Source organism: Neophocaena asiaeorientalis, unplaced genomic scaffold (genome assembly GCF_003031525.2).
Source record: "Neophocaena asiaeorientalis asiaeorientalis breed wild unplaced genomic scaffold, Neophocaena_asiaeorientalis_V1.1 scaffold49, whole genome shotgun sequence".
NCBI classification, from domain to species: domain Eukaryota; kingdom Metazoa; phylum Chordata; class Mammalia; order Artiodactyla; family Phocoenidae; genus Neophocaena; species Neophocaena asiaeorientalis.
This window is the reverse complement of record NW_020172456.1, coordinates 6,487,801-6,515,088: the sequence shown is the minus strand read 5'-3', so window position 1 is coordinate 6,515,088 and position 27,288 is coordinate 6,487,801. Positions and strand designations below refer to the sequence as shown.

The 27,288-nt window shown below is 43.5% G+C and overlaps 1 protein-coding gene across 3 annotated transcripts in view; it reads right to left on the bottom strand.

Moving 5' to 3' along the window:
- Positions 1-27,288, bottom strand: part of ZFYVE1 (zinc finger FYVE-type containing 1) — a 48,521-nt gene that overhangs the window by 11,263 nt on the left and 9,970 nt on the right. For all 3 annotated transcript variants that reach the window (XR_003002242.1, XM_024737778.1, XM_024737779.1), the window contains exons 3-4: positions 14,669-15,173; positions 9,090-9,304 (exon numbers count right to left, since the gene is read on the bottom strand). Coding sequence is in view for 2 of the 3 variants with exons in the window: in XM_024737778.1 (XP_024593546.1) it covers positions 9,090-9,304; positions 14,669-15,173 (720 nt within the window). In the remaining variant the exon portion in view is untranslated. The remainder of the gene's footprint in view (positions 1-9,089; positions 9,305-14,668; positions 15,174-27,288) is intronic.

Here is a 27,288-nt window from a genome sequence, read left to right as displayed (position 1 = left end):
CTCCTAATTACCATGCAAGTTATAAACACCTCACACACTCTCCGTCTTTCATTCAAAACCACCAGATACTGACTAATGTCCACTTCATCTTTGTGAAGCTGGGACCAAGAAACCAACACTAAAGAAGGTGGCTTGTCTTTCAGTCAGAGGCAGGCAGAGCTGAAAAGTGAGCTGGGAGTTTCCTGGGCATCTCCACCAGTTCTAACCAAAGGTGCTCACTGGAGTTTATGAAACCACAGAACTATATGTAGAATAAGTGTTATCAGCCAAAAAGCAAGGAGGAATTATTATAGGTTCTGTCAGTCTTTTATCAACTACAGTAACCTAAAAGACAGCAAGTGGCCAGGGCTTCCCTGGTGGCGCAGTGGTTGAGAGTCCGCCTGCCGATGCAGGGGACACGGATTCGTGCCCCCGTCCGGGAAGATCCCACATGCCGCAGAGCGGCTGGGCCCATGAACCATGGCCGCTGAGCCTGCACGTCCGGAGCCTGTGCTCCGCAACAGGAGAGGCCACAGCAGTGAGAGGCCCGCGTACCAAAAGAAAAAGCAAGTGGCCAAAATAAATGCTAAGAAGAAAGATAAAAGTATTTGCAGAAACAAACTGAAAATTTTATGTTTAAAGGCAGCTTCCATTTCTAAACCTCTGTTTTCACTCACTACTTTATATTGAAAGCATTCTTCAGGCTGGTTTTTTCCTTCCAGGCCCTTACTCGTATACAGTGGAAAAAGTTATATAAATTAAACAGAAATGGGCTTTCCAGGCTTTAAAAATTATTAAATGCTCGCAATTCCAAGCTTCTCTCAATCCCTCATTCTGAGGCAGCCAGGCACTATTCAGGGGAAGAGAAGGAACAGTAGCTTAAAACAAAATGTTACTTCCTTTAGTAAAAAGGCAAAAGAAATTTTAAGATGAGACTTGGAAAAGGGGCAGATTAGGTTTTAAACTAAGGTTCTCAAGCTCTAAATGGAATTTCGCTTAAGGAGAACTTATTTATTAAAGTTCCTTTCCCTTTTTTCAATGAAACCTAATACCCTGAGTTGTAAACGAAGTGTTTACAAAAGCACATGCTCTCAATATTGAGTCAGGTCAGGTGTTCAGACAAGAGTAGCGGCAAAGAATGTGTCAAACTAAGGGTGAGGGCCTCACCCACGTGCATTAAAATTCAGCTCCTGCAAGGATAAGGCACAGGCTTGTAAGACACCATCTGCCAGCGATGGCCAACCAAGTGGCAATCCTTGACTCAGACCAAAAAAAAAAAAAACAGTCTAATAATACATATATGTCCTGTTCTCTTGGGGTAATTCTGTAAAGAGTAACTTAGGGAAAACAACTAAGATTTTGAGAGAGACTATAAAGGCATATACCTATCAATATTAAAGAGAATAAACAAGAAGCAAGGCAAGTAGAATCACTTACTAGCCTACACGGTCCTCCTCTTACTTCAGAATGTGACCCATCTTTCGGGGACCTTTTCCATGAAGCCTTCCCAACCACTCTAGAAAGACCACGCTTTGCCTTCCCTGAGCACCTACCATCCTCAACATCTGAACCAGGTACTAAGTGATGAGGTGATGAGGCAAAAGCTATGAGCCTGTTATACATATTTTACCTCCCAGACTAGATCACTAACACCGTGAAAGACATTTCCTACCTTTGTATCCTCCTCTCACTCCGAGCAAATGTCCTAACAAGTACTCAACTAGGACCTCTGGAATGAAGTGCCCCAGCACCAACCCCCCATGTGCACACCAACCCCTGCCCTCTCCTCCTCACCTTGGCCCTGCCTCTGCGCCAGGCTTCATCCGCAGGCCCACAGGCCCTCTCTGATTTATGGCTAACTACTCGTTGATTGGCCAAATCACTGCTAACTCTTAGGGCTGCATTTCTCAAACAGCTGTGTGCATAACTCGCTGGGGCTAGCTGGTGGCAAAATAGAGCATTACCTTCCCAATGCATCAATTTACTGAAAGACACAGGGAGGAAGTTATTTTCAGACAAAAAACAAACATGGATACAGTACGAAACTAAATGGGAAATTTGCATAAATAAAACATGAGACCCCCACCAAAGTTATTTCAGCTTGCAGGCGGCAGGTCTGCACTCTCTGTGCCTTTATTTCCTTATCTATAAAATGGGGGTGCTAGTAGTACCTTCCTCAGTAGGGGTCTCCAAGGATTACACTGTAAAGATCCAATGAAGTTACTCATGTAGAGCACTTGGCATAGACTGAGAGCTCAGAAAACGTTAGCTGCCATTATTAATATCATCTTTATTTTTTATGCTGAGAATTCTCTTATTCCCTCCCTCACTAATTCAGGTAACACAAGGGATATAAGAACTTCTCTCTTTTCCATGATGGCTCATTGGTCTTCATGGCTGTTTGCATTTGTTGGTGAATATTTAGCTGCAAAAAGATGCTTATGTACCTAAAGCAGTGTTAAAATAAGAAAGAAAGGGCTTCCCTGGTGGCGCAGTGGTTGAGAGTCCGCCCGCCGATGCAGGGGACACGGGTTCGTGCCCTGGTCTGGGAAGATCCCACATGCCGCGGGGCGCCTAGGCCCGTGAGCCAAGGCCACTAAGCCTGCGCGTCCAGAGCCTGTGCTCCGCAACGGGAGAGGCCACAACAGTTAGAGGCCCACGTACCGCAAAAAAAAATAAATAAATAAAAAATAAGAAAGAAAAAACGCAGAGCTAACTAAGGAATGCAGAAGTTACTAAGGAGGTATAAGGAAAACCAAAGAATAGCATTTTTAGCCCCAGGTAACTGAAAGGGTAACCTAAGTACTAGTTTTCCTTAGGAAAACTAATACCAAATTTAGCATGAATCCAACAGCTGGGTTGAATTCAGAAGGCATGCCACTCTCCAGTAAATATAAAATTGCAGCCCAATAATAGTGATAGGCACAAGGTTTTTTCTATTCCAAATTCAAGTGGCCTGGTTCACTTCTCTGAAAGTTCTTCAGAAAAATGGGGGCATTTCTAAGTGTCTCAAGGCTAAGCATAAAACGATCTACAGCCTGATTCCCATGGGACAAATCCCCACAGAACCACCATCATCACCTGCCCTAGACATTATGTTGGCCAAGGCAACAGTAACTTCTTGTGACATCAGAAAGAGAAGAACTCCTAGACCCACCAGCCTCATCACTTCAGATGCTGGTCACCCATCCTCTCAAATGCTGGGTAACACAAGCATCTCATTTCCCTCACAAGTCACTGAAGAGCTGGCAGTCAGTGATGAATGAGAACTTACAAGCATCAGGAGGACTTACTGAATCATGAGTATGTGAATAAAACAGTAACTGTTAAAAAGAAAATCTGATGTTCACGTGTTTTAGATACAAGGGTAAGGAGACACTGTTTTCCTTCCTCTATAACCTGATTGTTCCTTTCCAGCGTGGACACGACCACCTAATCCACATACTTCGTCCTTCAAAAATTCCAAACCTCACATCATTCCAGGGTTTCTTGGGCTCTCCTCCTCCTGAGGTCCTGAAGCCGTAAGAGACAGGGAAGGACCTTTCCTGAGAAAGCTTGGGAAAACACTTGAGGCCAATCTGGAAAAGGATGCCTGGAGGCCAGATGATCTTGAACTTTAGTTGCCTTGGCAACAGTAGGGCTCTTACTACTGAACCTGTAAGTTTAGCCCCAGTCACCAAAGGCTAGCAGTGAATTTTGATTTGAAATGGAGACTCTTATGTAATCCACGATGCCACCCACCCCCCCAAAAAATATAATAACTTTATAAATACTTAATAGGTGCTTCCTGATGTGACAGAATTAGAAAGTCAGAGTTTCTAGATTTAGAGATTGGAGGCTAAAGGAGGTATTACATAAAACCTATCGAATTCAACTTTAAAATTGTTCTCTCCATTATTCAGAACTGTAAATACAGGCAACAATAGTTAATTCAATATTCAATTCCCTTATTCAGTAGGGACCTAAGCATCTCTTTTCTTTAAATAGACTTACTTGATCAGTGAGAATATGCCCTGCTGGTAGGTATCTGGGCTGTTGCTACTGTGGAAACAGAGCAAAGGAGTGAGTGGTCAAGAAGTGGGGGAAATAACCCAGCTGGAAAAAAGGGACTGGAGCCTGGACCACAACATGGCTAAATGGTAGGAAGAGTGATCAGGTCAGCAGGATGAATCGGGAAACATAGGGGCAAGCAGCTAGAGCAGAAAGAGACTGTAGATCTCTCTCTCATTCACGCTCACTCACATACACACACACACACACACACACACACTCACACACATTCTACAAACTCCTCAATCTTTCTCATTAATCACATTTCCTTTTCAATAACGAACATGAAAAGAGAATATGGAGAAGTAAAAAAGATTTAACTTCTCTAGGATCCGATATATTTAGGGAGAAAATATACATATACATTATATACATATACTTCTGTATGCACTATGTAGCACCAAAATTTTCTAGAGGCAGAAACAAGAAAGTATTAACAACAGTTATCATACAGTGAGAGGGGAGAGGAGAGAAAGGGACTTAAGTCATATCTTACATGTTCCTGTACTATTTGAGTCGTTTATCACAAACACACATTGCTTTCTAATTTAAAAAATAACTTTTTAAATTAACCAAACACACAAATACAACTTATAAGAATGTCCTTTCTAAAGGCAACTGGCAATATGCATCAGGAACCTTTAAAGATGACCACACCTTCTGACCTTCTTAAAAGTTGAGTAACTACTGAGAAGGAATACAACACAGGGTTATATAGACTTGGGAGTCAGACTATCTGGTTCAATCTCTCCACCACTTATTAGAGGAGTCATCTCAAGCCAATCAATGAACCTCTCTGTGCCTCCATTTCTCCACCTCAGAGTTGGTATGAGGATTAAAAGAATGAATACACGTGCGGTGCAGAGCACAGTACATGGCATTAGTAAACACTCCAGAAAGGTTGGCCAGCAGTAGTATTGGGAGTTGTCATTTATCCTAAGGAAACAGGCAGAATGTGGGCAATACCTTTAAATACTTGGAAAATATAATAAGGAAAAAGGGAAACTACTATTAAAATAAGTTATATGATCCATTCATATAAATGAAAAAGCATGGAGCTATTTTAAAAACAAGTTTTCATAGAAATATTTAATAGCATGGAAAAAATGCTAGGCTTCAATGTTCCATGAGAAAAAAGGTATATTAAGTGTACACACATACATCACAACCCCAATTCTCTTTTTAAAATAAGTAGCAAAGAATCATATAATACCCCATTTTTATTTATCTATTTTTTGCACACTGTTTTTCTTTGCTCTTACAAGGATGCTGCTATTAACTTCCTCACATGGTTCTCTGTGTTCCTGTGGGAGAGTTTCTTTAAGGCAAATTCCTAGAAATGATATGATTAGAATATATATTATGCATATCTTTACCTATACTACTGCATTTCAAAGTGGTTGTACTAATTTTACTTCCACTGGTAGTTTGTAAGAGTTTACATTGCTTCATACCCTTTTTGACATTTTATTGCCAAACTTGTCAGTGTTTGCCCTTGCATGGTTGTGGTCTTAATTTCTTTGATTACTAGAGAGTTGAGATTTTTTTATTTGTGCATCACAGTCTTGACTGCCTCTTATGTGATTTGTCTCTCCATTTTCCCAAAAGGTTTATACATTTTTTCCTAACAATATTCCTGCATACTTTATGTAAAATAAAAAGAAAATCATATAGGAAACAAAATCATATTGGAATATATTCCTAGGCTTCTTGAAGTGTTTACTCAGTGAGTTAGTGAGGAACTGGACAAGGTAAAGCATAAATACCAGGAGAGAAAGAAAAAAAATGGAAGAATCAGAAAGCCAAACAAGTTATTTTGGCACTGATAATTTATCTGCTTATGACCATCCCTGCTCTTTTGTTCCAAAAAGGATTCAAGGCTGCTTATTTTTTAAAAAAATACAACACAAGGGCTTCCCTGGTGGCGCAGTGGTTGAGAGTCCGCCTGCCGATGCAGGGGACACGGATTCGTGCCCCGGTCCGGGAAGATCCCACATGCCGCGGAGCGGCTGGGCCCGTGAGCCATGGCCGCTGAGCCTGCGCGTCCGGAGCCTGTGCTCCGCAACGGGAGAGGCCACAACAGTGAGAGGCCCACGTACTGCCAAAAAAAAAAAAAAAATACAACACAAAACAAAAAATAAGTGGAGAAAAATAAACGACCATTATATTATCCACTGCTATAAACTATGAAGAGTGTATTTTAACAGCAATAAAACTCTCCTGGGTCAATTTGCCTAATGCAGACCTTAAAGGTAGTTTTCTATTAGAGTGATTACCAGAGAATTAACAACTTCTAATTGAAACAAAACAACAACCAGAAAAAGACAAAAACAATTTTTTCAAGGATTTGAGTAAGTTCCAAGACCCCACAGCTCCCTGGGGAGAGCCCAAAACACATGCTTAAACAGGTAACTCCTTCCCATGCACAGAGCAGTGGGCCCACATCTCAGTACAGCACAGACCCTGCCTCAGAGAACAGAAAATACAGGAGCCAGGTAAACTCGGAGGATAGCACTTACCAAGAAGCCTCAAAACTCCAGCTGACCAGGCTCATTTTAATCACAGAAAGCTTCATGAATCATATCACTTCATAAGAATACACTATAACTCTTTTTCTCAAAAGTACCTAACAATGGGACTTCCCAGTGGCGCAGTGGTTAAGAATCCACCTGCCAGTGCAGGGGACACAGGTTCGATCCCAGGTCCAGGAAGATCCCACATGCCACAGAGCAACTAAGCCCACGCACCACAACTACTGAGCCTGCGCTCTAGAGCCCACGAGCCACAACTACTGAGCATGCGTGCCACAACTACTGAAGCCCGCGTGCCTAGAGCCCGTGCTCCACAAGAGAAGCCACTGCAATGAGAAGCCTGTGTACCGCAACACAGAGTAGCCCCCGCTTGCCACAACTAGAGAAAGCCTGCATGCAGCAACGAAGACCCAATGTAGCCATAAATAAATAAATAAATTTATTTTTTTTTAAGTACCTAACAAACTGGCCTGGAGTAGGACATCCAAGACACCTGAGGGTAGAATCCCTGACCACTAACTACTGCTTAGAGCACTCAGTGTCCCTGAAGGTCTTATTTAAACTTTAAGCTGGGTTAGCTTTGAGAAAATCTAAGGAACTCTAGAATCCAGCCATTGGCCTAGTCGTCAATATTCATACTTACCAGATTTTACAGCCCTTTGTATAACATAGCATGGATTCGGCCTCTTTTAAGAATGCTTGCAATACTTGGGTGTAATCTTCCACTTGACTACCTTTGAGCCATTACAATGGACAGTAGCCAACAAATCTAAGTATACTTTAACCTCAAATTCTAATTAGAAATATGTATTTCATGAATTATTCAAATATAATCATTTTTCATAGTTTTTTTCCCTTAACATTATTCACATTAGTTAACACTTATGGAACATTTACTCTATACCAAGTACTTTGCTTCTTAAAGTATGCGTTCTCATTTAATCCCCTCCTCAACTCCATTAGGGACATCCTACTATTGCCCCTTTTTTACAGATGAGGAAAAAGGTCTGCAGAAGTACAATAAGGGCAAGGATTGTTGTCTATCTTATTTTCCACTGTATTCCCAGCACCTGAAACTCTACCTGGCACAAAGATTCACTCATTTATTTGTTGAATGAATGAACAAACGAAAGACAAACTAATTTCCTAAGACCAAGCAGCAGGTAAATGGCAGAAATGGGATTCCAACACAAGTCTGTCTGACTCCAAAGCCCAAGCTTTTATAGTCCATTCAGGCTGCTATAACAAAATACCACAGACTGGGTAGATTATTAACAACAGAAATTTATTCCCCACAGTTCTGCAGGCTGGAAGTCCAAGATCAGGGTGCCAGCATGGTGGCCTTCCAGTGAGGGCCTGCTTTCTGGTTCACAGATGGTGCCTTCTCACTGTGTCCTCTCTTGGTGGAAGGGGCTAGGGAGCTCTCTGGGGCTTCTTCTTTTTATTTTTTTTTAACATCTTTGTTGGAGTATAGTTGCTTTACAATGTTGTGTTAGTTTTCTTCTGTATAACAGAGTTAATCAGCCATATGTATACATATATCCCCATATCCCCTCCCTCTCACGTCTCCCTCCCTATCCCACTCTGGGGCTTCTTTTATAAGAGCACTTTTATAATGTCACTTATGAGGGCTCCATCTTGATGATCCAGTCACCTCCCAAAAGCCCTCCATCACATTGGGCATTAGGATTTCAACATATGAATTTTGGGAGGATACAAACATCCAGCCTTTACCAAGCACTATGCAAAAACCATAAACCATTTTTGAGGGGTAACTTTTCATCCACCACCCCCCCTTTTTCTTTTCAACTTTTCATTTTGATATAATTTCAAACTCGTAGAAAAGTTGCAAGAATAGTACAAGGAACTCCCATATACAATTTTCCCAGATTCATAAATTGTTTACATTATGTCCCACTGCAAACTTTTTAAATTCAATGGATTAAGCAAATCAGCATATGCCCAAAGTCTGTTGCTGGGTAAACCAGGGCTGACCTAGCTTTACGCAAAAGCACTCCTCCTATCCCTTCCAGTCTCAGGCTCTATGCCCTAACCGCCAGGGCACCCTCAAATCCCTAGCTCAAGTCTTCATGTCCACACTTGCTGTCCCTTCTCCAAATCCCACACTCCCAGCACTGCCCCAAAGGCCCTGCTCCCTCCCTGCTCCTCTGTACTCAGTCTGCAGGCATGGTGACACAGAGGTATACACAAAGCAAACTGCAAAAAAGGAAGCAGAACTGGCAGGAATTGATTTGATGAATTCCTTATAAAGAATGGTAAAATAAGGTTTTTCTCCAAGATGAGGACCTGTCACCTTTTAACCATCATCCAAGTTTCTTCCATACTCGTGTTCCTGGCAAGATGAGGCCATTCAACAGGTGCAAACTCTACTCATGCCCTTCCTTTCATATATCCTCTCTTTCAAGCCCAGATTTCTAATCACTGGCATCGACAAAAGCTGGAGAATTGAGTTTTCTTACCACCCACTGGTACCCCAATGAGCAGCACTCGGGGCAGAAGCCAACTGACCTTCAGGGCTTTGAAGATGACCCCCGGGTGCCGGGGAGAACGGGTGGTGTTATTCTCTAGTTGTTGCTCCAAAGCACGTCGAAGACCAGAAAAGTCTGTGGGAGGATTGTATGTCCTCGTTCCCTTGTAATGAATAGAACTGAAGGCTTCAGGGAAGCGGCCCAGCTTCCGGAACCGGTCCTGGATGAGCTTCTCGGGCACCTCAGAGGGGTGATCTGGACAAGCAGAAACAGGTATATGAACAGTGGCCTCTCTTTAAAAGAAAAAAAAAAGTCACCTGTCTTCCATTATTAAAGGGATATATATTCTGACTCTGTAAATATAAAGTACATAAACAGGCAGAACTGATCTATGCTGTTGGAATTCAGGTTACCTTTGCCTAGAAGGGAGCACAAGCTGGGACGTGGGTGCTGGTGTGTCATGATCTAGTACTGAATTCACATGTATGCTCAGCTTGTGAAAATGCATCACATATACACTTTTGATATAATGTGCACTTTTTGGTATGTATGTTACATTTCAAGGAAGTGCCTTTTTAAAAAACGTGCTCACTGTAAAAAATCCAAACATGGACTTCCCTGGTGGCTCAGTGGTTAAGAATCTGCCTGCCAACGCAGGGGACATGGGTCCGATCCCTGGTCTGGGAAGATCCCACATGCCACAGAGCAACTAAGCCAGTGCACCACAACTACTGAGCCTGAGCTCTAGTCTGTAAGCCACAACTACTGAGCATGTGTGCCACAACTACTGAAACCCACGTGCCTAGAGCCCATGCTCTGCAACGGACAAGCCACCGCAATGAGAAGCCCACACCCCACAACGAGAGTAGCTCCCGCTCGCCGCAAACTAGAGAAAGCCTGCGTGCAGCAACGAAGACCCAACACAGCCAAAAGAAATAATAAATAAATTTATTTAAAAAGAAAAAAATCCAGACATGTCAAAGCATAAAAGGAAAGAAATGTACATCCTCTGCTCCCTCCTCCTCCTCATCAAAGGTAACTACAGGCCAATGTTTACACTTTCAGACTTTCTTTTCTTACTCAATTACCAACACATTTATGCAACTTGTTTTCATCACTTAATAACATACTGTAAATATGTGTCCTTGTCATGTTATACTCTGAGACATTCCTTATTCTTTTTTAACAACTACACAGTCTTCTATTCTATGGATGTATTCCACCAGTCACCTACAAACAAACATTTAAAATAAATAGCTACTTTGAAAGTGCTGGTCTTATGCTGGTGAAGCTGTGGACAAACTGCCAACGTGTGAGGGTATCAGCCTCCCCATAGTTTCACCAACATTTATCCAGAAATTTGGGGAGTAGCAGTATAAACAGATGCAAAAAATATTTTGGAGGTAAAACTTGGAAGGACTTTTAAATTTCCTTTAACAACAAAATCACTCCAATTAACACTGGAAATGTGGCTTTAGCTCATATTTAAAGGTACAGTCATCAAAGAGAAGTAGCCAAAATTCTGCAGTCAATCCCTAACCCCATCTCCTCCTGAACTCTTCCTGTGAGTCACTCTTGAAGGAAGGAGCAGCCCATCAGCAAGTGACTTCTCCCAAAGGCACCCAGAAGCCTGACCGCCTTCACTTTCTCCCAACATCAGCTCACAGCTTGCCCCTGAACAAGTAATCGCTCCCAAATGATTATGGGAGCTTGGTCTGCTCGTTTGTAAAACAGAGATAATTCATTTGCCTACTAACTCCCACCTAGGAATCCTCTGTCCAGAAAAAGACCAGGATCTAACAAAATCCAAAAGTCTACAAGACAGAGAAATATGTAATTATCAATTTGCTCACAATTTTGGCACCTCTCCTACCCTGCATAAACTCTGGCTGTCTTGGTTCCATCTCAAGGTTTCAGGAAACAGTGATGGTATTCCAGAAACAACTCTGGATTTAGGAGTTAGAGACCTTGTTTTGAATCCAAATTTTGCAACCTGCTAGCTGGAACCTCCTTGGTTACATAACCTAAGCTGAGTTCAGTTTCTTCATCTGTAAAATATGGCTGCTGTTGACTGAGCTGAATAACAAAGATATCTTAAGTTAGCATTTATTTTTAGAAAGTGTTGGGACTTCCCTGGCAGTCGAGTGGTTAAGACTCCACACTTCCACTGCAGGGGGTGCAGGTTCGATCCCTGGTCAGGGAACTAAGATCCCACAATGCCGCGTATCGCAGCCAAAACATAAAAATAAATTTAAAAAATAAATTCTAAAAAATATTTTTTAATGTTATTTTTGTTATTCAGCATTTTTTTTTTTTTTTTTGGCTGTGTCGGGTCTCCGTTGCTGCGCGTGGGCTTTTTCTAGTTGCAGCGAGCGAGGGCTACTCTTCGTTGCAGTGTGCAGGCTTCTCACTGCGGTGGCTTCTCATGTTGGGAGCACAAGCTCTAGAGCACAGGCTCAGCAGTTGTGGCGCACGGGCTTAGTTGCTCCGCGACATGTGGGATCTTCCCAGACCAGGGTTCGAACCCATGTCCCCTGCATTGGCAGGTGGATTCTTAACCACTGCGCCACCAGGGAATCCCTCACCATTTATTTTTTAAAAAACAAATAAATAAACAAACACCTAGCACAGTGCATGGCACACAGCCAAAAAAAAGTTACTTTTGAAAGGCTAGTTATTTCAAAATCCTGAACTGGAAGTTAGACCTTCCCCTCACCAAAGTTGTAAAGATCCAAAGTGGCGTAGAAATGCTGATCACAGGAGGCACCCTAAAGTCAGCATTTCCAACCCCCTCTCCTTATCTCAGAGTCACATGCTAATGAGGCTCTTCTTCCATTCCGGAATATTTAGATTTCTCATCTTCCCACTAGACCCAGGTCCTTCAGATTCTAACTCCTTAATACAGTCCCAGTCTGTCCACTTCCCGCCTACTGCCCCTGCCCTGGCTCAGGCCCCATCACTCCTCACCTACTACGGTGATAACCTTCTGGCCATCTCCCTGCCTCCAGGCATGCCTCTCTAGTTCATCCTGCAAAAGGCCGCAGGGGATCTTTTGAAAATACAGATCTGATCACGTAACTAACTCTCTGCTTAGAATCCTTCAGGGGCTCTTGTCATACTTGTGACCTAAATCAAGGCCATCCACACGTGATCTGATCCCTGAGTATGTCCACTACTCCCTCCCACACCATCTATGCTTCAGACACACTGAGCCCCTTCATTCAACAAATATCTGATGAGAGCCTACTGTGTGTCAAGCACTCATCCAGGCTCTTCAAAGGCAGCAGTGAATAAGACAGGCAAGGTTGCTGCCTTCACGGAGTTGCCATTCCAAGGGGAAAAGGCCAAAAACAAGTAAGCGAACAAACAGGATGATTTCAGACAGCGACAGGTGCCCTGATGCACATGAACAAGGTGATGCAGTAAGACTGTGACCACCAGGGTGCAGGAAGGACCACTTTAAAGGAGACACTTGGGAAAGGCTCCAATGGGGTGAGAGCTGAGATGAATCTGAAAGAGGACGGCTAACTGGGGAAAGACTGTTCCAGGCAGACAGAGTAGCATATGCAAAGATGGGAACAGAGAAAAGGCTGGTATAGCTAGCGGAGAGAGTGAAAGGGGGTAACTAGAGAAAGAGTTCAGAAACAGAGGCAGGAGGTAGAGTGAGGACACCATAATTAGGAGTTTAGATTTTTTTTTTTTTGCTGCTTTGGGTCTTCATTGCTGCACATGGGCTTTCTCTAGTTGCAGCGAGCGGGGGCTACTCTTCATTGAGGTGCGCAGGCTTCTCATTGCAGTGGCTTCTTTTGTTGTGAAGCACAGGCTCTAGGCACGTGGGATTCAGTAGTTGTGGCATGCGGGCTCAGCAGTCGTGGTTCACGGGCTCTAGAGCTCAGGCTCAGTAGCTGCGCACAGGCTTAGTTGCTCCGCGGCATGTGGGATCTTCCCGGACCAAGGCTCGAACCCATGTGCCCTGCATTGGCAGGCGGATTCTTAACCACTGTGCCACCAGGGAAGTCCTGGATTTTTATTTATTTATTTTTGTCTGCACTGGGTCTCCGTTGCTGTGTGCGGGCTTTCTCTAGTTGAGGTGAGTGGAGGCTACTCTTTGTTGTGGTGCGCAGGCTTCTCATTGCGGTGGCTTCTCTTGTTGCGGAGCACGGGCTCCAGTAGTTGTGGCACGTGGGCTCAGTAGTTGTGGCTCATGGGCTCTAGAGCACAGGCTCAGTAGTTGTGGCGCACGGGCTTAGGTGCTCCGCAGCATGTGGGATCTTCCCGGACCAGGGCTCAAACCCGTGTCGCCTACACTGGCAGGCAGCTTCTTAACCAGTGTGCCACCAGGGAAGCCCTGGATTTTATTTTGATTTAGTGGAAAGCTATTGGCAGGTTGGAAGCAAGAGTATGACATGATCTAAATTATAAATTAAGCTTTTAAAAAGCATCACTCCCCATGCTTTGTGGAGGACGCATTGAAGGGGGTGAGAATGGAATCCAGGAACTCACTGTACAACTACCTACAGTTCCCTGGACACAACGAGCTCTTCAAAATACTAGGGGTTTGCTCTTTCTGGAGCATCCTTACTCCCCTCGTCTATCTAGCCGAGTCTCTAGAGTTCAAATGTCACCTCCTCTTTCCTAGATCCCATAAGGAGGTGTAAAGGGTCCCTCTTCTGCACTCTCACAGCTCCAGGACCTACATCCACCACAGAACAGAACACGTGTGGTCTCTCCAACTAGACTATCAGCTATTCGAGGGTGGGAACTGTTTTTTGTTTTTCAGCTTGGGGCCCCAGTGCTCAGCACATGACATTGTGCACTTAACAGACTTTGTTGACTGAATGAACGTCAATAATGTAACTGTTTTAGGGGCCCACACTACCGTCCCTACCTGCATCCAACCACTGTCACTGCACCTGCTCCCTCACCCTCCCACTCAGGTGATGCTCTTGCTTCCCACTTCCTTAAGAAAATAGAAACAATGAGACAACTTCCACACACACATCCACCACATCTACCTACTTAGCAGTAACCATGTCCATATAATCTACCTTCTCTCCTGCTGTTATGGATGAACTGTCCATGCCCCTAAGGTCAACCCTCCACCTGTACATCACTCCTGCTCTCTCTCTTACATCTGCACTTCTTCTTTTCTAGTGAATCATTCCCATCAGTACACAAGGATCTGCAATACCTCACATCTTAAATTTTTAAAAAGGGAAAACTCCTTGAAGTCCCAAATCAGCCTCCAGCTATCACTTCATTTGTCTGCTTCCCTTTATAGAAAGAACTCTTTGAAAGAGGTGAATATACAACCTTAAGTTTTCTCCTTCTGTTCTCTTGATCCCACTCTGATTAGGCTTTCATGCCCACCATCCATGGGAAACAGTCTTATCCAGATTCCCAAGGACTCTAACCCGCCAAAGCCAACAGGTAATTCTCAATCCACATCCTGATCATGAGCAGATTCTGACGTGGCTAATCACTCCACCCCTCTTGAGATACTTCCTTATGTCTTGCCCAAGCAGAAATTTTTCTGGGCAATCTACCACCACCAAGTTGCTACTGCAGCCCGATGCACCCAGGGAGGTCAATGTGTGACACGGTACCCCATCTACTCACCAGAGCCTAGCAGCTGAGTATGCACAGTCTCGTGGAAAATGATAACAGCAGGGCCCAGGGTGGACAGGGGGACATCCAGGCCACAGCGGGCAGTGGTAGCCTTGAGCTCCTTGGTGAAGTGCTTCAGGTAAGCTTCTGAGGCGTCCCCAAGGAACTTGAAGAGGTCATTGTGCAGCCGGTCTGCGTGAGTTCGATAGATGACGAGATCTGAGATGGCCAGGACCTTAAGCAGCAGCCGTGTTCTCTGGCTTAGGTTCACTGTAGCCCCCAAGAGCCCTTCTGTGTCTATCACTGCTACTTTGTGGACTGGGTCATATGCTGCCCACACTCCCACAGTGCAGGACTCCTGGGCAGGGGAGGTTTTGAAGACTTCCCGGCCATAAAAGAAAGTGTGGTTGAGGGTATGAGACTTCCCATCCCCAGTATTTCCAAAAATGGAAACCACTTTCAGATGCTGATCAGGTTTGCAGTCCAATTTCCTAATAAAGTCCTCTTCATTTGTTACCTTCCCAAAAAAAGGAAAAAACAAAAAAGACAATGAAATATGGAAACTGCAAAATAGCTAGAAACACCTGCAAGAAGAACAAGTGCTTCCCAGGGCCCCTTGATTGACTTGTCAAGGTGGCAAGGAAAAGAAGTCCCAGGATAAAAGCCTCTCACCCAGCACTTACCCCTAGCAAACAGCTAACGGGAACTTTTAAAGCCTCAGTCAGTATAAGAACTTAGTGTTCATGAAAGAGCTAAAACTATAAACTCTTAGAAGAAGACATAGGAGGCAATTTTATGACCATGGATTAGGCAATGGCTTCTTAGATATGACACCAAAAGCAATACAACAAAAGAAAAAATAGATAAAATGAACTTCATCAAAATTAAAAGCTTTTATTCTGCAAAGGATTCCATCAAGTGAAAAGACAACCCAAAGAATGGGAAAAATATTTGCAAATCACATATCTGATAAGGGACTAGTGGTCCAGAATACAGAAATAATTCCTATAACTCAACAAGAAAAAAATAACCTAATTAAATATTAAGCAAAAAATCTGCATAGACATTTCTCCAAAGAAGATATATAAATGGTCAATAAACACATGAAAAGATGCTCAACACCATAGTCATCAGGGAAATGCAAATCAAAACCACAACGAGATATCCCTTCACACCCACTAGGATGGCTATGATCAAAAAGATAATAGCAAGTTTTGGTGAGAATATGGAGAAATTTCAATGCTCATACACTGCTGGTGAGAATGTTAAATGGCACAGCCACTCTGGAAAACAGTATGGCAGCTTCTCAAAAAGTGAAACATAGACTTACCATATGTCTCAGTAGTTCCACTCCTAGGTATAAACCAAGAGAACGAAAAACACATGTCCACACAAAACTTGAACATGAATGTTCATAGCACTATTATCCATAATAGCCAAAGGTGGAAACAAGCCACATGTCCATCAACTGATGAATGGATAAACAAAATGTGGTATATCATACAATGAAATATTATTCAACCATAAAAAGGAAGTACTGATATATGCTACAACGTGGATGAACCTTAAAAACATTATATTAAGTGAAAGAAGCCGGACACAAAATGTTACACATTCTATAATTCCATTTATATGAAATGTCCACTACAGGCCAATTCATAGAGACAGAAAGTATGTTAGTGGTTGCCAGAGGCTAGGGGAAGCAGGAATAGCGAGTGACTGCTAATGGCACAGGGTTTCTATTTGGGGTGATGAAAATGTTCTGGAATTAGATAGTGCTAAGGGCTGTACAACTTTATAAATATACTAAAAACACTGAACTGTAGAATTGTACACTTTAAAAGGATGACAAATACATGGTATGTGAATTACATCTAAATAAAACTGTTTAAAAAAAAGAAGAAGAACTTATTAGTCAAATTTTATCCATCCATAATTCCTTTGTACAGTTTAAAGAACACTGCAGTCCTTGTAAAAAGTCAGGCCAGGGGACTTCCCTGGTGGTCCAGTGGGTAAGACTGCACACTCCCAATACAGGAGGCCGAGGTTCAATCCCTGGTTGGGGAACTAGATCCCGCATGCATGCTGCAACTAAGAAGTCCTCGTGCCACCACGAAGATCCCATGTGCTGCAACTACGACCCGGCACAGCATGAATGTGTGAATGAATGAATAAATAAATAAATCTTTAAAAAAAAAAAAAAAGTCATGCCAGGAAGGAAGAGACCTGGTGCCAGTGAGATACCAGACTGCAGCTCCAGAAAGATGCTCACGGTCTCTAACTCTTATAATACAGAACCCCGGGGTGAAAGCTCCTAATTCAAATAGGCAGTGTTCTACTCCAGCTAAAGGAGTGATGAACTTTTACACCTAGCATCCTCCAGCCACAAGAGAAACAACACTGCTGTCAATGTCACTGTCACTGTCCTTGTTCTGTCATTAACACGGTTCAGCTGGGAACTACATCTCCTAGAATCCCTTTCCCCCTACGATTCTGGGTTACAGTTGGCCAAAGAGGAACGTGCATAAAATCTGGAAGGCAGAAGTGAAGGGCTGGCCATCCCTTTCTGAAGGTCTTTTCACAGTCAGATACAGTACAAGTCATAATCAGAGGGGCCCTGTCAGTTCTCCGGCTGGATTCCCCAGGTCCCAAATCTTTTCTGTGTGTATTTTTGTTCCAAAGGCTCACACCTGCAACTCTTCTTCAGAGGCCGGTTATCAGGCTACTAGAGTTAGTCAAAATCACCTGGGAGTTTACAGCCCCTGAGGGTGACCCTTGGAAATGACCTATGGCTGCAAACATCACGAAAGCTATGAGGCCACTCACGTGCCAGAGCTCCCCTGGGGGCCAGGCTGGAGTGGCCTTTGGAGGCCTGGTTGCATCCTGCCTACACCACCCACAATAAGTCACTCACACAGGACCCTGATTCTCAAGAGTCTGCTGGTTTGATAAAGAGAAGTTAGAGAAATGTAGACAGACCGCTGGGTGTGATAATATGATGTCTTCATTTCTCATAACTCATCAAGATGGTAAACCACTCATTATTCTATTAATAACATCACTACTGCTATGTTAATAGCCTTAATGTTAATGATAATATTAATAATTTCATTTACTGAATGCCCACTGCAGTGACAGTGCCCTTCACTAGATCCATGAGGGCAGAACTGAGTCTATCTTTACATCCCTAGTACTTCGGACACAGCCTGGCACATAAGAGGAGTTCGATATCTAGTTACTGAATGAATGAATGCCAGGCACCTTGCTAGGTACTTTAACCACTTTTCTCCACCTTGTATCTTCCACGGGGCTTAACACACAGCAGCATTTGATAATGGGCTCACTGATCTCCCAAGCAACCGAGAGGAACAAGAAGTTACACAGAACAGCCCATTCTGGACTGGTGTCACTCAGTCAGCCTTGTTCCAAGCTGCTAAGCTGGACACAAAAGAAACAAAACAAAATCTCCATAAACCTCTACCAGCAAGGAGTCAGATAAGGTCAGAGGGCCGGCTGCAAGAGCCATGAAACAGTCCTGGGGAAGAAGACTCAGCCCAGGAGTTTTCTCCCCTGGAATTCTACTCCTTCATGAATCTGTTACCCAAAAAACAACAATTGCTATCCAGGATACTCAAGAATGGGCACCTGAAAAGGGGCCTGTAGGAGCCGTTAGGTACAGAATTAAGTGTCTCAAGATTCATATTGATTAAGTACCACCAAATGACATACATAATATATAGAAATAGCTCATTCGAGTCAGCATTTGGGGATACTACTTTGGAATCAGGTGTCCTGGGGTATGTTAAACATACAAGTTCATGTGTTGGGCATGTGCAGATGGGTCCAGTGCAAAGAATTCTGGGAGGTGGAGCTCAAACCTCAGGCCGATTTTTCTACCAAGGAGCCCTAGATGATCATTTAATATGCACTGATAGCACTTTTTCACATGTAAAATGAGGATACAACCATCTTTGCCTCCCCTGACTGGGTATTGGCTGCTAATCAAATCAACAGATAAATGAGAAAATGCCTGGCAAACTGAAACCATGCTTCATTTTTCCTTCTGCATTTCACATTATTTTGCTCCCTGTTACGCTATTCAATTCATCCTTACCCTGTGGGCATTTTCCCCTGAGCCAGGAAGGAGAGAACAGCCTAGGTGGTAGCAAGACTGGTTTTCAATCAGGGGAGGAGATCAAGAAAAGATAAGAAGGACTTCCCTGGTGGCACAGTGGTTAGGAAGTGGTTAAGAATCTGCCTGCCAGGGCGTCCCTGGTGGCGCAGTGGTTAAGAATCTGCCTGCCAGGGCGTCCCTGGTGGCGCAGTGGTTAAGAATCTGCCTGCCAATGCAGGGGACACGGGCTCAATCCCTGGTCCAGGAAGATCACACATGCCGCAGAGCAACTGAGTCCGTCCACCACAACTACTGAGCCTGCGCTCTAGAGTCCACGAGCCACAACTACTGAAGCCCACATGCCACAACTACTGAAGCCCATGTGCCTAGAGCCCATGCTCCGCAACAAGAGAAGCCACAGCAATGAGAAATGAGACATGTTGGAAATGGTCCTCGGCCCTTACATAACAGCAAAAGCAGGAGCAACACCCCAAAGCCGCTCCTCCCCAACCTCCGCCTTCAGTCCTCCTCCAGCTTGCGTGGACCTCAGGCAAGTCAGAAACACCCAATTCCACTCCCATCTTTGCCACTATGTGGCCTTGGAAAAGCTACTTAACTACTGAAGCCTCAGGGAAATGAGATAATAACAGATACTACTGAAAGGACTAAATGATAAAGCACACAAAGGGCACAGCACAACGCCTGGCAGCAGTAGGCACTTGATGAATATCACTCATTATCTGTAAAGACGAGGCCACTGGGAAAGCCTCCAGGGGCACGGCAGCAGCACCAGCAGCGCCTCGGGCCTGCTTGTGGCTCTGAAGTTGCTCATCCAGGGACTAAAGTAGCCAATGTGGTGAGATCTAAACTGTTCTATCTGAAAATGAAAGATCTCACTGCTTGCTCCCGATAGCTCCTTTCCACTCCCCGTAAGCAAAGCAACATAGTGTTATTAATACTGACTTTATAGCTGACTCTTAGTCAAGGTACTATCTAATATCATATCCATCTTGAAGAAACCAAACAGTACACCCCTCTCTCTATCACTGTCTCACCCACGAAGCTTTTCACTTTGTGTAGAGTTCCAAGGAGAGTTTCTAAAATGAAATCTAACAGTACTCGATCATCTCCACTCTTCCAATTCAGAGTTCAAAGCAGTTTACAGCAGTGCAAAGTCAACCTCTGCCCCAAGCAGGCAATGGGAATGATGACAGTCTCCCTCAAGAAATTCCTTCTTAGGGACTTCCCTGGTGGTACAGTGGTTAAGAATCTGCCTGCCACTGCAGGGAACACGGGTTCAACCCTGGTCCGGGAAGATCCCACATGCCGTGGAGCAACTAAGCCCATATGCCACAACTACTTAGCCTGAGCTCTAGAGCCTGTGTGCCACAACTACTGAGCCTGCATGCCACAACTACTGAAGCCTGTGCCCCGCAACAAGGGAAGCCACCGCAATGAGAAGCCCGCACACCGCAACAAAGAATAGCCCCCGCTCACCTCAACTAAAAAAGACTGTGCGCGGCAACGAAGACCCAACACAGCCAAAAATAAAGTAAATAAATTTAAAAAATAGAAATTCCGTCTTAGCCATCAGAGAATTATTCCAAGAAGAATGACCACATGGGCTTTGTTCTGAGGAGGCCTTGGAAGGGAAAAGCAAGAGATGGGATAGAAACTGAAGTAAAAAGCCTTAGAAGGAAGGAAGTTCAACAGAGCACAGAGACTAAAAGTTAAACTCCAAAGACACCGGCAAACACTCCAAAGCAAAGAAGCTCCGCACTGAGGTCCTTTCAGTTCTGGTCTCTCTGGGTGAAAAGGATCTGATTTGTACCAACGACAATCAGACAGTCCTCTAAATTTTTATGGTGTTCCCTTAGCTGAGGGCAAAAATCAGCTCCTTCCCCAAAGTAATGCAAAGGGCTAAGGGAAGCGTGGCTGCTCCCCACCACAACCTAAGGCTCATGATAAATCCCACCCCCAAGCCAACGAAGACAATTTTATCTCTCTCCACTGAGATTCTAAAATTAATCTCAATTAATAAATTATTCCCAAAGTTAAGTCCCCACTAATTACTTTTATGTGATGGTCTGTGGGTTATTCTCCTTTCATTTCGTTTTTGCCTGAGTTCAGAGGAAGAGACAGAACCCAAAGAAACCAAAACAGATTCTTGATCTTATCAGAACCGGGACCACTATTCCAGAAGGAAACTAAAACTTGATTACTTCATTTAATCTGTAGACAAAAAAAAGTTGCCTGCCATTTCAGTAAACAAAGAATGCTGCCTGCCATCCTGGTAAACAACAAATGTTGCCCCCATCAAGCCATGAGTCACTGCAGCCACCCCTCCCCCCCTCCCCCCATGGTTCACCCTGAGGGGGATTCAGGATGGAGAAAAACAGGATACTGACCCTAGATAGTGAAGATGTATATCAAAGGAATAATTTCAGTGAGCCCAGACTCTTGCATGTTCCCATACACAGAAAAGCACTAAAATCATTAACTTGAGGTGTCTGTTCTTTGTGATTAGCAGTAATCTTTTGATGTTGGACAACAAGGTTTTTGGCAGGGGTTTTCCCAGCAAAAACTCCCATATATCCTGGCTCCTCCCTTAACCCCTATGAAACAGTTCCTCAGAGCCATCTAAGAGGCTGTAGCCCAGGCTATAGTCCTCAGTAAGGTCACGGAGTAAAACATAATTCTCAGCTTTTAGGCTGTGTGCTTTTTTTTCAGTCCGCAAGTCAACAGACATGTATCAAGCTTCATCTAGTGTCTGGCACTGACCTAATGATGTTAGACCAGCACAAGTATAGAATTTAGGTAACATTTTCCTTCTTCTGTGGGAAGGAAAGGAGAAGCAGGAAGTGAGGGAACTCAAACTCCAGCCAATGATTTAAGTCCATGGCCTAATTTTCAGGCAGAATTTTACTTAAACAGTGTCATACAGATCAGTAGCCACTCCATTTTTAAAGTCCAAAACGAAAGGAGGTTCCATTCCAATAGCAAACTCCTACTGCCAGAAAGTTCTAGTAAGCCTGTTTCCCCCAACCCAACTAGTTCAGAAAATTACCTTTCATTCTATCCTCAAAGGAGTGTATATTTTTGTGTTTATCCATGTATGTGTCAATAGAGTTTCATGTTAAAACAACTGTTTCTCAATCAAATGTTTTCTTAAGACCGCTGAAGTCACAAGATGAGCATTGCAAACACATGGAGCACATCTGATAAGGGCAAAGATCACTTTCTTCCACTCCAGTGTCCCCAAAGAGTTCCATTACTTGAGAGGTCAGGAATTCTCCTACCATGTCTTCTAACTACCAGTGGTGCTTCTGACACATAGCCTCACAGCGCTGCCTGCAGCTCCCCTCCTCCTCTAGCAGGAAAGAGAAATGTTTCTGTGTAGAGATGACCCACAAAATAAATTTTTCTAAAAGGGTCATTTTTAGCACCATGGTCAGTTTCTTTGACTTCACCCATCTCACCCAGTTCAGCTCTCCATTTATATCTCCATAAAAAGCTTTCCAAAGCCATGCTGAATTCTGAGGACAGACTGGAAATACCAAGTCATCCTCCAGATCCACGTCATCCTCAAGGGACTCTTCCAAGGAGCTTCCAGATGGAAGATGGAGGCCCCCTTTTACGTGGCATAGCATACCCATATCTGGCCAGCTATAAAAACAGACACAAGCTCTGGTAAAGGCTCTAGGACCTAGCAGTAACACCACCAGGCTAGACAGAAGACAAGAGCTGAGCACAGGGAACTATATTCAATATCCTATAATAAACTCCAATGGAAAAATTTTTTTAATTTTTTAAAAAGAAAGAGCTAGGCCATCATCAAAAACTCTAGAAACAATAAATGCTGGAGAGGGTGTGGAGAAAAGGGAACCCTCCTGCACTGTTGGTGGAAATGTAAATTGATACAGCCACTATGGAGAACAGTATGGAGGTACCTTAAAAAACTAAAAATAGAACTACCATATGACCCAGCAATCCCACTACTGGGCACATACCCTGAGAAAACCATAATTCAAAAAGATACATGTACCACAATGTTCACTGCAGCACTATTTACAATAGCCAGGATATGGAAACAAACTAAATGTCCATCAACAGATGAATGGATAAAGATGTGGCACATATACACAATGGAATATTACTCAGTCATAAAAAATAACGAAATTGAGTTACTTGTAATGAGATGGATGGACCTAGAGTCTGTCATACAGAGTAAACTAAGTCAGAAAGAGAAAAACAAATACCATATGCTAACACATATGCATGGAATCTAGAAAAATGGTACTGATGAACCTAGTGACACAGCAGGAATAAAGATGCAGACGTAGAGAACAGACTTGAGAACACAGGGGGGAAGGGGAGAATGGGACGAAGTGAGAGAGTGGCATGGACATATATACACTACCAAATGCAAAATAGATATCTAGTGGGAAGCAGCTGCACAGCACAGGGAGATCAGCTCAATGCTCTGTGACCACCTAGAGGGGTGGGATAGGGAGGGTGGGAGGGAGGCTCAAGAGGGAGGGAATATGGGGATATATGTATACATATAGCTGATTCACTTTGTTGTACAGCAGAAACGAACACAACATTGTAAAGCAATTATACTCCAATAAAGATGTTAAAAAAAAAAAGAAAGAAAGAGCTAGGTTCAGATCCACCTCTACCTGGATCACACTATGGACAATTTACTCAACCCTTGCTCACAGCCTCCATTCCTCACCCACCAACTCTGATAACATTTTCCCATTATTCCTGGTTCCGAGCTTCCCACTACAATGTACTCCAGGCTGGCAAGGGTCTGGGCCATGTTGTTCACCGCTGTAGCCCTAGCACAGAGCCTGACACATAACAGGAAATTTACACTTATTTGTTAAAAGAATGAATGGACACAGCACAGAATGTCTAAATGCTATATTCCCTCTGGGGAAGGGAACAGCGTAGTGTTACCATTAAGGGTCCAATCTGCCTCGACCACTCACTGACTTCAGAATAAAGAAGTTATTTAACTTCTCTGGGCCTCTGTTTTCTCTCCTGTAAAATGAGGATAACAACGCAATCTACTTTACAGGGTCACTGTGAGGATTAAGTGAGTTATTAATGCACATCAAGCACTCAGCACAGTGGAAGCGTGCAGGAAATGTGAGAGAAGTGCTGACTGACATTACTGCTGCAGTTGCCCGAGTCTGCCTCTAGGCCACACTCGTCACCACCACCGCAGAATTTCATTACTTTATCGATCCCAAGCAAAAACCCTCCTGAGGGAAGGTTTCCAATAAGTGCCTCATTAAAGAATCAGGGATAATGGGACAAGCAAGAAATTTACTCAACACATGCCACTCCCTCCCTCAAAAGGATGTATATTTTCAATTAAAAAAAAAAAAGCTGTTAGGACTTCCCTGGTGGCGCAGTGGTTAAGAAACCGCCTGCCAATGCAGGGGACACGGGTTTGAGCCCCACTCCAGGAAGATCCCACATGCCGCAGAGCAACTAAGCCCGTGCGCCACAACTACTGAGCCTGTGCTCTGGAGCCCGCGAGCCACAACACTGAAGCCCAGGCGCCTAGAGCCCATGCTCCGCAACAAGAGAAGCCACCGCAATGAGAAACCCGCGCACTACAACAAAGAGTAGCCCCTGCTTGCCGCAACTAGAGAAAGCCCACACGCAGCAATGAAGACCCAATGCAACCAAAAATAAATTTTTTTTAAAAAGCTGTTATAAGATTGCATAATACATATATTACGCATAAGAAAGCATTCAGTCTTCATAACAATGAAGTCACATGATTCCAAGAATTATTAGTACACTAGAGACTCCCTAAAGTGCCTTTCTCACAGTTTATGTTGAAGATCTTAATAGATGACACAGCTTTATAAGGAGCTCTTTGATGTCTGAGGTGGACACTGAAAGGGGCCTGGTTTCTGTTCTACATGGAATGTGATAGTGGAGCCCTGGTGAAGTAACAGTATAGCATATAACTAAGTAACAATAGTAACCACTCCAGCATTATCACCCTCCTCTGAATTTCCATAATGGCCTCTCTGTACTGCTCTGAGGTCATTCACCTTATTTCTTTTTTTTTTTTAATTTATTTATTTATTTTATTTTTGGCTGTGTTGGGTCTTCGTTGCTCTGTGCGGGCTTTCTCTAGTTGCAGCGAGCAGGGGCTACTCTCCGTTGTGGTGTGCGAGCTTCTCATTGCGATGGCTTCTCGTGTTGCGGAGCACGGGCTCTAGGCGCATGGGCTTTAGTAGTCGTGGCTCGCAGGCTCAGTAGTTGTGGCTCACGGGCTCTAGAGCGCGGGCTCAGTAGTTGTGGTGCACGGGCTTAGTTGCTCTGAGGCATGTGGGATCTTCCCGGACCAGGGCTGGAACCCATGTCCCCTGCATTGGCAGGCGGACTCCTAACCACTGCGCCACCAGGGAAGCCCCACCTTACGTCTATGTATTTGGTTGTTGTGGTTGTTGTTGCTCACCGAGCAGCTTGTGGGACCTCAGTTCCCCGACCAGGGATCAAACCGGGGTCAACAGCAGTGGAAGCCCAAGTCTTAACAACTGGACCGCCAGAGAATTCCCTGTGTATTTGCTTTCTATTACCACTCGACTGTCCTCTCCTCAAGGGCGAGTTCAGTGTCTTAGTGCCACTTTCTATCTCCCTCAGTTGTCAGCACATTGTAGGCACTCATTAAATGTTTGCTAAATAATGATTAAACTGATTTATTCTCATTAATGCATTTTATTCATTCAACAAATATTATTTGAGTGCCTACCATATGCCAAACACCGTTCTAGATGAGGATGAACAGAAGGGGAAAAAAATCACTGTCTGATCAAAATGTTCTAAAATTGACTGTGATGATGGGTGCATAGATCTGTGAATATACTAAAAGCCATTAAACTGTACACTTCAAACGGGTGAATCGTATGGTATGTGAATTGTATCTCAATAAAACTATTTTTGAAAAAAGTAAATGCAACCTTAAAAAGGATTGAGATACTAGTGGCTTTCTTCTATTGTAAAATTAAGATAAAATTGTATACTTTTCTGTAGTTCTGTATTTTCAGTATTTTAACATGATAAGTCTATGCTATTTTTATAATTGGAAAATAATAAACATTGTATAAAAAAGACACAAAAAAAACCCACTGCCCTCTGGGATGGACTGCTTAACAGGCACAGGGTTTTCTTTTGGGATGATGACAATGTTTTAGAACTAGACAGAGGTGGTAGCTGCACGACACTGTGAATATACCAAATACCAATGAACTGTTCGCTTTAAAATGGTTAATTTTATGTTACATGAATTATACCCCAATAAAAAAAAAATCACTGTCCTCATAAAGCTTACATTGTAATGGAGAGAAGAAAGACAATAATCAAACAATATATATGGTACACAAAATGTCCATCGACAGTGAGTGAAGATATCACGGTATATCCACACAATGGAACAAATTACTGGCCACAAGGACCAGAAAGGCGTGCAGAAAGAATTACAGGATTCTCAAACAGCCTCTACTCAGAGACAAGTACAAAAGACAGTGGGGCTTTCCCAGGAATGAAAGCCTCTGCCATCCCTCCCCAGTCTTGCTTAACCGCTGAATTTTCATTTTAAAGTATTTTTCACAGAGATTACTCAAACTAATAAGGCATATAATTGATACTCGATAAATGTTTATGACTGCTGTTGAGTGATACTTGTAAACTGAATTAAGCTCTTTGAAAGAAAAGGTTATGAGAGATTATGGAAAACAGTTTAGCCATGTAGATGACATATTCGCCAGGCGGGAGAATGGGCTGAGAAGTAGAGGAATTTCTAGAATACTCTATGACTACTGAATTGCTCGGGATTATGTTCTCTCTTAACTTGAACCTGGGGTGTCTGTGTCTACATGCCAGAATCAGGCTCTGTCTGTTCTCTTCCAGTACTCTAACATCTAGAGTCAAATTCCCTGGGAAAGACAACAATAATCCAGTCAACAAGTAGAAGAAAATCAGGAAGGAGGAAAAAAAATTCCAGAAGCTACCAGAAAACAGATCATCCTCCAGTGAAGTCAAGCCAGAGGTCAGGTGCTTACGTATGGTGGGTATACATACTTCTCTGCCCAAGGATACCAAGCTAACCTCACAAACTTGTCAAAGAGAGCCTCTTAATTACTGGCCAAAAGCCATTGAAAAGAGGGGCAAAATGAACAAAACATCCTCCAGGGAAACATCCACCCTTTCCTGCCTCCAAAAGTTCCTCTGTGTCCCTTCCCATAGGTGTTTCCAATTCTTCTTGCCTGGAACTTTCTACATTCTTGTTTTCTTTCCCTCCTTTGTGGTCTCGCCCATTAGCTTTCCTCTGGTTGCCCCTCACTGATCAAATGTGCTCAATACATTTAGCAGTTCTAACCTCAACCAGAGATAATCTCTTGGGAGCTCTTCCCAAAGCAGGCAGGACTCCCCTGAAAAGTCCAGCCAGCCATCAGAAGGCTTCCATGTGACACAATCTGCAGGATAA